Source organism: Notolabrus celidotus, chromosome 13, assembly GCF_009762535.1.
Source record: "Notolabrus celidotus isolate fNotCel1 chromosome 13, fNotCel1.pri, whole genome shotgun sequence".
In the NCBI taxonomy this organism is placed as follows: domain Eukaryota; kingdom Metazoa; phylum Chordata; class Actinopteri; order Labriformes; family Labridae; genus Notolabrus; species Notolabrus celidotus.
This window is the reverse complement of record NC_048284.1, coordinates 19181066-19193628: the sequence shown is the minus strand read 5'-3', so window position 1 is coordinate 19193628 and position 12563 is coordinate 19181066. Positions and strand designations below refer to the sequence as shown.

Here is a 12563-nt window from a genome sequence, read left to right as displayed (position 1 = left end):
GTGTCAGAGTTTAGCTTTGCCCTTTACAGAAGAAATATCCGCACATATTTACATGCAGCCACACACAAACATTCACCACACAACATACCCTGGGGAGCCTTGGAAGTGTGTTCATGAGTGTTCTGGAGCATTGTGACTCACACACACAGACACACACACACACACAAAGACACACACACACACACACACACACACACACACACACACACACACACACAGACACACAGACACACACACAGACGCTCTTACCCGGATGAATCAGGCAGTAAATGCAAAGTGTCTACTCTCAGAGCGCCTCCAGAATAAAAGCTGTTTTCAGCTGCTGCCACTACCACTTGCTGGCACATTAATATGTGCACAGGGAACATGCAGACACTCCCACATATACACACATTCACACTCCAGTTAACACACACACACACACACACACACACACACACACACACACACACACACACACACACACACACACACACACACACACACACACATGCACAGCACGGTTGTAAATAGCAAGACTTGTTGTCTGCACTTTTGCTTACAAACACACACACACACACACACACACACACACCCACACGCACACGCACACACACACTGAGGCACCTGTTTACTATGGTAATGAGTTGCAGCAGAGGGCAAACATCTGTAGCAGCACGACCCTGTTGAGACTGGGGGGTTGTCACGCTAATCCCACTCCAACACACACACACACACACACACAAACACATACACACTCTTTTCCTCGGTCATATGAGACTGCCAGCATCCTCATGCTCCCAGACACCCACAAACACACGCTAGCGAAGAGTTGCTGTCTGGTTGGCATGCAGTTTATCATGTTGCTCTGCAGTCTAGCTTGACACTTTCTCCATCTGCACCGTGGCTTGCAAATTACTTTGTGCTGCCAAAATAATACAGCTCCGACCGTACACATCTTCTGTCGTCTCATCTGCCCTCTCTTTTGGATTTTTCAGGTTTATTTTATTCCGGTTTCTTCATTTTCTTTGGCATTTCCAAATGTGATACCTGCTGCTGCCAATCATCCTGTTCTTTGCTTTTACAGAGAAAGTCTGTTGATTTCTGTGATTTGAAACTGTTTCTATCTTTGGTTTGTGTGAGGTTCTATGATTATATTTGTATTGCCCATTGTGTGACACTTTTTCTTTCATGAATTGGATCCTCTGTGCATATACTACAACAGTGTGGTGGAGATTTTGGAGAAGCACGGCCTTCAGAAACCCATCTCCTATGTGAAGAACAGCCAGAACAGTGAAGAGGAAGCCCACCAACTGATGGTGAAACTGTGCCGCCACACAGGCCGCAAGTACGGAAGCTGTGAAAATCAAGCACAAGTATCTTTTCAGATCCCATGAGTGTACTTAAATTTCATGTACATGTGTGCAGAAATCCTCCAGTGAGTGAGACGGTGTGGAGAGGTCTCTTGCAGGATCTGCTCGACATGCAGCAGAACGTCTACACCTGTCTGAAAGCAGAGACATGTCACCAGGTACTGCTCCCTAGCCACACAGATAAAGGCTATTATATGAAACAATCCCATTTGTACTAAATAGTGTTCATTTTCAAAAATGAGACCTGTGATGAGACGTGGCAGAGTGTCACATTTCACACGTTTAACTACTCTCCATAGTTCACACATAGAGCTATGTGTTACCACCTTCTGAACCAATCCAGAGCTCCACACTGGAACTTATCAAACAAAGTAACAACTTTGACGACTGTATCATCACTTGAATTATATCTCCTCTCCTCTCTGACTGCTGCAGGTCTTTGTTGAGTCCCTACTGTGCTCGAGCCGTGTGGAGAACGTACGCCTGGCAGGGCAGCTCATGCACTGCTCCAAGGTGAGTGAAATCTGACTCCTCTCTATTCTTTACAGTGTTCCTTTCTGTCCAAAAGTCTGTAAACTTTTAAAAAGTTTGAAAGTCCCGGTCTTATCGCTCACTAAATATCATGTTTATGTTTACCAGGAAAACCAGGATGTTCCTGTCAGCTTGTCTTTCCGGGGAAAAGGTTGCGCCCTGAAGGTGGCCTACAACAGCAGCGCAGAGTTAGTGCTGGCTGCTGCCAGAGAGTACTTCAACTCATCCACAACACTCACAGACCCCTGCATGGGTCTGGCCAGGTGAGGAGGCCAATAATGTGAAATATATTTTTTAAGTATTAAGTTGAGTTTTTTGCCTTTATTGGAAAAAGACAGGAAATGTAGGGAGAGAGGGGGGATAAAATGCTGACACTGTTGGGACCATAGACTGTATAAAATATGGACTTAGTATCTGTGACATCACCCATCTGTTTCTGAAGCGCTGTTTTGAGGCCAATCGTTGGCGGCAGCCATATTGCTGCTGTCGAGTGATTGTGATGTAAAGAGGCGAGCTTTGAGCCTCCTAGCCAACAGCTACAGTGTTCCCGCCTGTCAATCAAGTCAGCTGTGCCTCTCATTGGAAAACTCGTAATCTCAATATCTTTTAAATTGCTGCGTTAGAAAAATATTCACCCCCGTACAGTGTGAGCTGATTGAGAAATGAGTTATCCAGACTACTCTTGTCTTTTGTACCAGGCTGTAAACATGTTTATCTCTGCTGTAAAGATTGTCTTTCTTGAATTGGTGTGTATGTGGTTTCCGGTACTTCTGGAGTCAGCCTCAAGAGGATCCTCGATGAACTGCAGTTTTTAGCACTTCCGCATAGGACTCATATTCTTAGACCGGAGGTTGCCGTTTGGTTAGGACCGGGACTGCCAGCTCCCCTACAAGAGCTGAACTGCCGCCCCCTCTCATTTTATTTAGAGTCCTACTTTACATTTAGTTTGGTATACCTCGGAGCACTCTCAGAACACATCAGGTTTCATCAAATGATACTTACTACTAGGAATAATGGCCAACCTTTTCCAGTGTTCAGTGTAGTAGTTGGCAATAGCCCTCTACTTTGTGTTCCACATTTTTTACAGTCATATCAACAACTTGAAAAGTTCCCATGTAGTAACATCAAGCAAAGTGAAGTATGTCTGCAAACTTAACGCTGTCATTTGTTGATTCATTTCATACCCTTGTAGAAGTAGTGCCTATTCATCTGATTCTGGTGAGAACTTACAGAGGCTTCACTCTGACTTATTTTGGCAGTATGCATTTGAGAAAGAAAACAGTTATCTTGTGATGTACTTGGATGTAGCATGTCTTAAGTTTGCCATAATAATAACGCCATGATGGACATTTTAAAAAAACAAGCTTTGTCAGGTCTAGCCTCAAGAGGACAAGAAAACAATTTTTAAAGTTCTCATTTGTTAAATTCAAGTTAGATTGGTCATTTTGAATGATCCAAGTAAGTCTGGAAAACTGAATGCTGATTGGCTTTTGTAGTGCAGCGTCAATCTGATGTCTTCCTCAATATGATCTGGAGAGTGTTAGCTGCACTTGCATGTGTTATCTGCTTGCAGAGATAAATAAATGGCCCTCATGTTACTATCGACGGGAGCCGGGACGTCATGCTTTTGCTCTTCATACTGATGCCTGCTGACACGTGATTGGTCAATACTACTTAGACTACAAATGTACTACAAACAATTCTAAGCTGCTTCCCATACTAAAACCCAGTCCCTCTCCTATAGATTCTAAATTTCTATGTGGAATCTGTGGATATATATTAGTTTTGGCGAAATGATTAATGTAAGACATGCAGTAATTAAAAATAAAGGTTGGATGTACAAATATTGGAAAGTAAAAGTGTATGCAGTCTTACCATAGACTGTATAAAATATGGACGTAGTATCCGTGACATCACCAATCTGTTCCTGAGCACTGTTTTGAAGGCAATCAATGGCGGCAGCCATATTGAAATGCGGAACTCAACCAGGCAGAGTGTGACGTAAAGAGGCAGAGTTTGAGCCTCCAAGCCAAGGGAGAGGTTCCGGTGGCTGGTGGTGAGGCTTTCAGCAGTGTGACTGCCCCCTGGTGGTTGGCTTCAGTATAGGTGAAAAAATCCGTCTCCCCAATTCATTTGAATGGGGGAGCAGTCAAACTTTAAAAAATAAATACACGTCGTACGAATGTTTCTCACATCTGTATGCTGTGGTGATATGTAGTTAGTATTTGAGTGTTTTGTGTTCAAGGCTTCTTTTTCCTGAAAAGTTTCTTTTTCATTAGTTATTAGAGTTTAAAAAACGGGGTTTTACTTCCGGGTTTACTTTGATTCACAGCCGCCGTGGAGTGAAACTTCAAAGGACACACAGCGTCTTGTGACGTCACCCTGTAGGGTAGAGCTTATTACAGTGGCTTCACAGGCTCTGGCTGCACAATGGCGGCGCCCAGGAGTGGGATTTTTTGGCTTCAGAACCGTACAACGGGAAGAGGCAGAGCAACGCTGTCCATTTTTATTTACAGTCTATGTGTTCCCGTCCGGGAGTCAAGTCAGTCATGTCCTTATTTGGGCAAAATCTTAATATCTTCTGAACTGTCGCGTTAGAAAAAAATTCCGCTTAAGTCTGTCATGACTTGTTGTTAATGTCTTCACAACATGATCTATTTCTGAATGAGTGGATATCTGATCTCTGAGATTGACATAGAAAACACAGCAGTGTTTGCTTTTATTCTAACTTATTTTCAATACGACATGAAGACTATGCTAAGACTATGCTGTTTGTAATGCTAAGTTTTGTGCTAAGTATTTGCATGTGATTGCATGAGTGTCTGTTGCTGGTTATAGATCTCAGAGGGAGGCCGCCGGGTGTCTAACCTCACCGTCTGTTCCTTGTGGGGAAGTGGGGCAGTAATTGGGTCGTCATTCATTTATAGTAACTAATATAGAGGCCCCCCTCCACACACTCGGACAACATCATCAATTGTAACACTCCTGCTGTGTGTGTTTGCTGCATATGAATTTGAGATATGAGACAGAAAGCAGTCTCCAAACACGAGCCTGTCGTTCTGAAATTAATCAATTGCCTGTGTCCCTGGGATTAAAATAACTGCTCCACAGACACACATTTCATCCCTTGTACTAAATACCAATGACACACATGCCGGAACAAGCACACATCGGCTCCTGCCTGTGTCCTCAAAATGATGGGGTCGGGGACACTGGGTTTACACAAGGACAGAAAGTACTCCTCTTAAAAAAAACAAACAAGGGAATCCCCCCCACCGCTGGAGTGATCCCACAGGATCAATCAGGATAGACAGAAGAGAGGTACACTCATTGTCCGACTGAGAGGTGCTCACTTGCACAGAGGAGCTAGACAAAGGAGTACAAACACAGTCAACAGGTACTTCACACAAACAGTTTACATCAACATATCTCATTTTAATGCTTCACTAACCAATATTTTTACACAGAGGTGTGTTTCATGACTTAATTCAGTATGTAGTATTCAGTAGTATTCAGTTTTTAGTAGTAGTGTGCCCATGTTGTTGGTTGGTGGTTTGAGGTAAAAAGCACACACTTCTTTAAGTTCCACAATACTTTTTCTTATTATTACTTTTCTTTTTAATACTTGCAACATCATTTTTTTGACACAATACACTACTGCATTCTAAAACAAGTAGAAATCCTCATGAACAGAAAAAAAATCAAAAATGTAAAGTAAAAGTCAACAATAATAAGTAGAAGTTGAAGTAAACAAAGCAGGACTTTTTAAACCACTAACTGCATAAAAAAATTGGATGGGACAACAGTTCCTCAAAAGTGAAGCCAAGACAGAGTTCCTCTCTCTAAATGGCTACAGCAGGGGTGTCCAAACTTTTTTCAAAGAGGGCCACATTTGATGTTGTCAGAATACCTCAGGGCCAGTGGCTCCTACAGAGACTTAGGAATCATAAAAGTTATATATGAAATATCTATTTAATAACAATTATTAAAAAAAAATCTTCTCATTAAATCAGTAACTAGGAAGTCCTCAGTTCTCCACAAGCCACGTAAACATTAGCAGACTTTATCTATTTCTGGAGGAAAATGTTTTTCATTAGGGTCGGGCAATGTGGGAAAAAATATTGTCTAATTTTTCTATGGCAGGATCAGGATCTGGATTTCATCACACTTCTTTTTCATGTTGTTTTTAAAACTTTTCTGACCAGCAGACAACATTTTATGATATAAATAATAATTTTCCTGAATTCCGAAAAATGTTATGCACCAAATTTGGCCTTTTCTGCACAATTTCATAATTTTGATCTTGTCTTGTGTCCTCTTTTGTGTCTTCTGAACTTTTAGTGTTCATCAAGAAAATTTTCACATCATGATAAAAACATTAATTTGGAAACCTGTCAACTTTAAGAGTTCTTGTGTTTCTTTATTGCCGTCTTGCAGAATTCCCAGAGCTTTGGCTATATAAAAGTAGTCCATATGAAGCTTTTTGAGACGTTTCTGGATTGACTTTAGTTTTGTTTGTAAGCTTGAAAGAAACTGCAAATGTACAGATGATTCAGAAGGTGATTAACTTCTGTGCTATAAATAGTACAATTTAAGATGGAAGCTTGGGGCCATAAATAAATGGACCTTGGGCTGCGATTGGCCCCCGGGATGTACTTTGGACATGCCTGGGCTACAGTATAAGCTTTAAGGCACGCCCCTTCATGTTAACAGATGGGACATGGGTCAAACTTTAATATTGAAATACTAAACTAATAATATTCTTTAAACATGCAGTATCATACTGATTTATGCCCCAGTGTTAATTTTTATAAGTTGTCAAGTTTTGATTCGTTATCCGATCAAATATAAATTATAATGGTATTTGATCCTTATGCAGATCTTTAGTTGAATTGGACAGAACACCAAAACAATCCACAAGATACAAACAAAACAAGACAAGAAGACAATAACCCGACAGCCCCCAGATCAAGACTCACAACCAGACAGCAACGCCCTATAGCACATGCCGCTCAAGTAGCAAAACACGCACTGGCAAAGAGGTAAACATATACGAGGCATCGTGCCACAAGCCCTTCCCAAAGAGGGCTAACGGCAACCCGCCAAAACAGCAAAAGGGGATGGGAAAATGCAATTCTTATTTATAAAATAGGGTTCAGATTGAGAGGTACTCCGCCTTTTTGTAACAAATCTGTAATTTCATTGGGTAGATAAACTAACACTGGTTGCCAAATTTCAAAAAAATATCTGTTGTTCCCTTTTAACTTTGAGGAGAGGCTCTCCATTGGTATAACCTTGTATACCTATCTGTACCACTGTGTCACTGTTGGTGGTTTTTCCTTGATCCACTGAAACAAAATACACCTTCTTGCTAGTAGAAACAATTTCATTAAAAGGGTGTATTGTGATTGATTAAGATCTAGACCATCTTATGGAAATCCCAACAGAAACAATGCCTGTGATTTGTTATCCGATCAAATATAAATTATAATGGTATTTGATCCTTATGCAGATCTTTAGTTGAATTGGTCAAAGTCATTGTAGCCTCCTAAATATGTCATATTTTATGTCACATTGATGTAAAGTGCGGTAAAGTCAAGTCAAGCTTCATTTATAAAGCACATTTAAAAACAACCTCAGTTGACCAAAGTGCTGTACAGTTATTAAGAAACAATATAATCATACACAAATATAATAATAAATAAAAACAATAAAAGAATAGCAAGAGCTCAATTTAGGAAATAAAAAGAGTAAAAAGTAAATTAGCCAAGGATTCTTTCTTAGCTGGGACTGAACGCCAAGGAGAAAAGCTGAGTTTTCAGTAGTGTTTTAAAGTGCTCAACAGACTGTGCAGCTCTAACCTGAAAAGGTAGGCTGTTCCACAGCTTTGGGGCCGCCACTGAGAAGGCTCTGTCCCCACGAGTAGAGAGTCTGGACCGAGGTACTGCCAGGAGCAGCTGGTTTGATGACCTTAGTGCTCTGGAAGTACTGTGAGGCTGTACAAGATCTGGTAAATAAGACGGTGCCAGACCATTTAAACACTTAAAAACAATTAATTAAACCTTGAACTGGACCCTAAAGTTAACAGGCAACCAGTGTAAAGTTCAATTTTCTCACATTCGAGTCAAGTGTCATTACTTTTCTCCTGGAGTTTTTAACTTCTTATCAGTGTTGTTTAAACTCACAGTCCAAGTCAATAACTTCCTTTTAGTACTATGCAATACAACACTACAGTCCAAACAGTAATAATAGCTAAAAGAAGAAGACACATATTTCAAAATCTATTGTTCATAAAAAAGTGTAGTTTGAAAATAAGCCAGAATAATTTTGTCTCCGATAGTCTCTCTGATTAATGTTTCGGAAAGCTCATCTTGCGCGGCCTTGTGAGAGTAGGAGAGAGTAGAAGCAGAGTGACATAAGAACACAGAAAGAGAAAGAAAAAATCAGAGGATGATTGTGTCATTATATTTTTGGTACTGTGCATGGTTTGGTCAAAAGTTGTGCAAGGTCATTACGATGGTGTTGCATTGAAAACCACTTCCCAGCGCACATGGTGACTAGAATTAAAAAAACTGCCAAAATCTTCTTTAATGCAGTACCCACTCTCACACACTCACACAAACTCACACTCACACACACACACACCCAAACGCCTGCAGACTCTTCACAGCACAAGTACATAATCAACATGCCCTCTTTCTGTCTCTCTCGCCCATCCACAGCCCTTTACGTTCCTCCGCTCTCATTTGCCAGGACAAACCTCTTGTTCCTGGCAGGAACACCAGCCATGCTCAAAGAGTGGGAGGCTGTGTGATGAGGGAGTGTGTGCACTCTTGTCTGCTAACAATATCAAGTAAACTTGTATGTTTTCAATTGCTTTTATTGCACAGGGTGTCTGAGGTTACTTATCTTTGATCACAAACTGTGAGGGTTAAAGAAAACTCTTGGTCAGAGCGAGTTTCCTCGTTGAATACACACCCCAAGGACAAGTTTCCTCATCTGAGCTGAACAGACACTCGTGTCCTCTCCCTTCTCTCAGCTGTTGTTTTATGTGGGATTTATTTATTCAGAAAGAAACTATTCCATTTTTTTCTAATGCTGTATTTAGCTTTTCTGTATAATGATGTTACAAAAAAACTGAGAAATTACAGAGTGCACTCACATCAGAAACAGGCACACACACTCACACATTGAGTGTGCTGTTACATATGCTAAGTGATGTGATACATAATCCTATTAAGGCTAATGAGTGTGGATTGTGTTGCAAGAGAAAACTCCCCTGTCGTGGATCTGTCAAATTAGTCTAGACTTTGTAAATAAATCCGTTTGTGTGGTCTCATGTTTCTCATCATGATGTTGAAACTTTATCGCTCCAGATTAATTTGTATAACTTTGCCTGTAACTTTCAAACTATGTACCAAAGTTGTAAAACTCAAAAAGTCATCCCTACTCAGAATTTCAGGACAATCATTTATTCCTAGTACTGTCAGAATAAGTAAGTCAGGGCTTTTTCCACTATCTAAAACAAATTCCCACATAGAGAACAGTCAATGACTGCAAAGGCTTTTAATTCTCACTTCTCTTGCCATGTTCTTAAAGGAATAGTTCAATAATTTGCTAGGAAGCCACAGCAATCATCTGATCAGGTTCATTTAACATAAAAACATTTCTTTCTGAAGGGATCAAACCTTGAACTCAACAGTTCTACATCTAGCAAATAAACACAGTTTATCCTGTTTTCTGTAAACCATACAAAAACTGAGCCTTAAAAAAAAGACACCTTTCTAGAGTCCTTGATTGTTGCCTGGCAACTCTAAAAAGCATGGGCTGTTGAAAAGAAGTGGACATGGCCACACTAATGTCCACAATTGATTTGTGTTCTGAACTTTTGAAGTCTAAAGTTGGTCGCAAGCTTGTTTTTTTGCACAAGAAGTGACCATGGTTGGTGAACTGTCTTGATATGGATGTTAAAATCTTGATTAGTTTCCATCACTCTTTCAAGCACATGAACATCACAATTAAGTCCTAAAGCATAGCCAGCTTTATGGCAGTATTTACTTTAAACTGGAGCATAAATTATCATTCTGTCTTCAAGAAGACTTCAAACTACTTCTGTGCCTTCATCACACAGAAAAGTGCTGGACAGTACTCACTGCGTTCCCAGGACTTTTTAATGCTTTCTGTCCCAAAAGCTCGTACAGAAGCTGGGAAAAGGGCTTTTAGGTATTCTGCACCATCAACCTGGAATTTATTGCAAAATGGCTTGAAACTCAAGGAGCTGGTGTCACTGAATGTTTGTAAATCTAAAATGAAAGAGCTTGAAGCTGAATCTTTAGAATGTCGTTGTTTTTAGTGTATCTTGTTACAACTTCCTCCTAGTTAGCGGCTCTTTCTGCGACAAATATTGCATATTTCAAAGATTCCAAAATGTCCAACTTTGATTTGACGTCACTTTCCATAATACAAGTTCCATTTCGGATCACAAGAGTGTTGGTGTGTTGCTACAATTTCCAGTAGTTCACCTCTCTGGTGTCCAAAATGATTATCCACTTGGTCACCCCTTGAGCAGACTGATACAGCTTTTTGTAAGAAACATTTCCCTGTTTTAAAGAACCTCTAACTGTAGCACAGTGATAGAATTGGTTGTCTTTTTACATTTAATTTAACTTTTTAAAAAGAATAGCCAATTAAGTGCAAGAAACTCCATATCCTCAAGTGTTCGTTCGATAAGCTAAGGAACTCCTTTAAACCCATAAACCATATTAAACTGCCCTTTTTTTTTTACAGCAAAATTGGACATGTTTACATCCTGATACGAAAACCTCTGTCATCTATATGCCTCAATTCTTTATTTATGCCAACTGTAAGGGGCATACATTGTATTATAACTCACCCTCTTATTTTACTCTGTACAGTCAATGGATTTAACTGGTTGTTGTCTTCATCAGGGCGTGTCTCCAACTGATCACAGACTGTCCTCCAGCTGTCCAGGACGAGCTGGACCTTATTAGCGCCCTTGGCCAACTGGCAGACTTCAGCGTCAACATCCTGCCCCTGCAAGGTACCAGGAAATATCTTTATCCAGCAAAAAAACATGTGCTGAAATAAACAAAAGGGTTCTTGATTTTGAATCTGAATGTGTTGTCTGCACTGTTGAAGGAGTCTCTGTTCAAGTGTGCATGATTTAAAGTCAGACATGCAGAAGATGCAAGGACGCTGTCTGTCACCTCTCTTACCAATGTACCATCCTACATGTCCTCCTTCCTGCTGTCGGTTCTTTCATATTTCCATATGTCCCTCCTTTATACCACTATATCTATATATAGTGTTATTTATGGTTCAACTGTTGAGCAAACAACATCTGCCTGATGGCACTAATTAGGATTGAAGTGTTTGGTCTCTGCCTGTTTGCTCCCTCAAACATACTCGCACAAAAATACACACACACACAAACACACACGTCTCTTTTTATACCTCTGATCCATCTGTAAACCTGACCCATCAGTATTCACCTCCACACTCTTTCTTTCCTTCTCTGCTCTGGCTCCACATTGGTACCACAACGCAGCAGTTTTCCAAGGTATGGCTTTCTCCTTTAAAGGAGACTGTGGAGCCGGAATGAACCAGCTTTGGCCCCACATTGCCTCACCTCTGAACCGAGGTGTTGTTTGCCTCACAGGCCTGTGCTTTCTTCCCCCTTTTGCCCTCATCAAACTGAGCTGCCTGCATAAAACCGCTGTGACAGAGGGAGCCAACCTTTTCTCTCTTTGCATCACTTATCCTAGAGTTTATCTTTTTTTCTCCACTCCTTCTTTGCCCCCTTACTCTCACTCGACTTTCTCCTCACTCCCCGCTGTCTACTCGCATCATCTTTCCTCTGCCAACTCATTCTCACCGGCAAGAACAGCGAGGACATTTGAAAACTTACAAAGTATTCAAACAGAGGAAAAACACTGAAGGACAAGAGAAAGAGAGAATGTAAGAAAAAAGGAAGGCTCTTCAATTAATACTCTTTTGTGTTTGTGCTTTTAGTTTTGCTTCTGTGATTGTAGTCAAAAACCCTTTTTTCACAGCCTTAGCACAGACTCTCTCCTTGGCCTTGCCTGCAGTGCTTTCATTGTAATTTTTGAACTCACAGAAGACCGAGATACAGTCAAAACACAAAGACACAGAATACTTCTCCTTTGGTACAAGTATAAAAGCCGTACCCCTGTAACTTTGCACACTCTTGAGATAAACATGCACAAGTAAGAAAGAATTCAAGCATATGTAATCCATCTCAGGCTGTCTCCTGCAGCCCTCCTACAGAGCCTAAGGCGAAGCTTCCAACACATCACCCAACCCAGAATTCCCTCAAGGCCTCGCCCTAAGTTATGCCGAGCCATAAAGATCCTCAGCAGGGTGCATAGAAAGCACAGAAGCATGTGGAGGCACTAAACATGCTATTTCTCAGCTTCTCCACTGAAAGTTGAGAAAATATGAAAGATGGATTCTCCTGAGTTTCTGTGTCTTGATCTGAAATTGTGAAAAGTTTTAAACCTCTCAAAAAAGTAATTACTCTCATCTGAACGACAGGTTGTAGCCTAATAACATGTATATTGTTGGTGCCAAACAATGACCGCTGGGACTAATGTTTGACATTGATAAACGCTGATTGGCCATTACAATATGACCACCTAC

At 40.7% G+C, this 12563-nt stretch overlaps 1 protein-coding gene across 1 annotated transcript in view; it reads left to right on the top strand.

The window, feature by feature from the left end:
* The window catches only part of nbas (NBAS subunit of NRZ tethering complex), a 253161-nt gene that overhangs the window by 88165 nt on the left and 152433 nt on the right, over positions 1-12563 (top strand). The window contains 5 exon segments of the mRNA XM_034700252.1: positions 1205-1327; positions 1408-1510; positions 1788-1865; positions 1992-2146; positions 10832-10944. Of these exon segments, the coding sequence (XP_034556143.1) occupies positions 1205-1327; positions 1408-1510; positions 1788-1865; positions 1992-2146; positions 10832-10944 (572 nt within the window).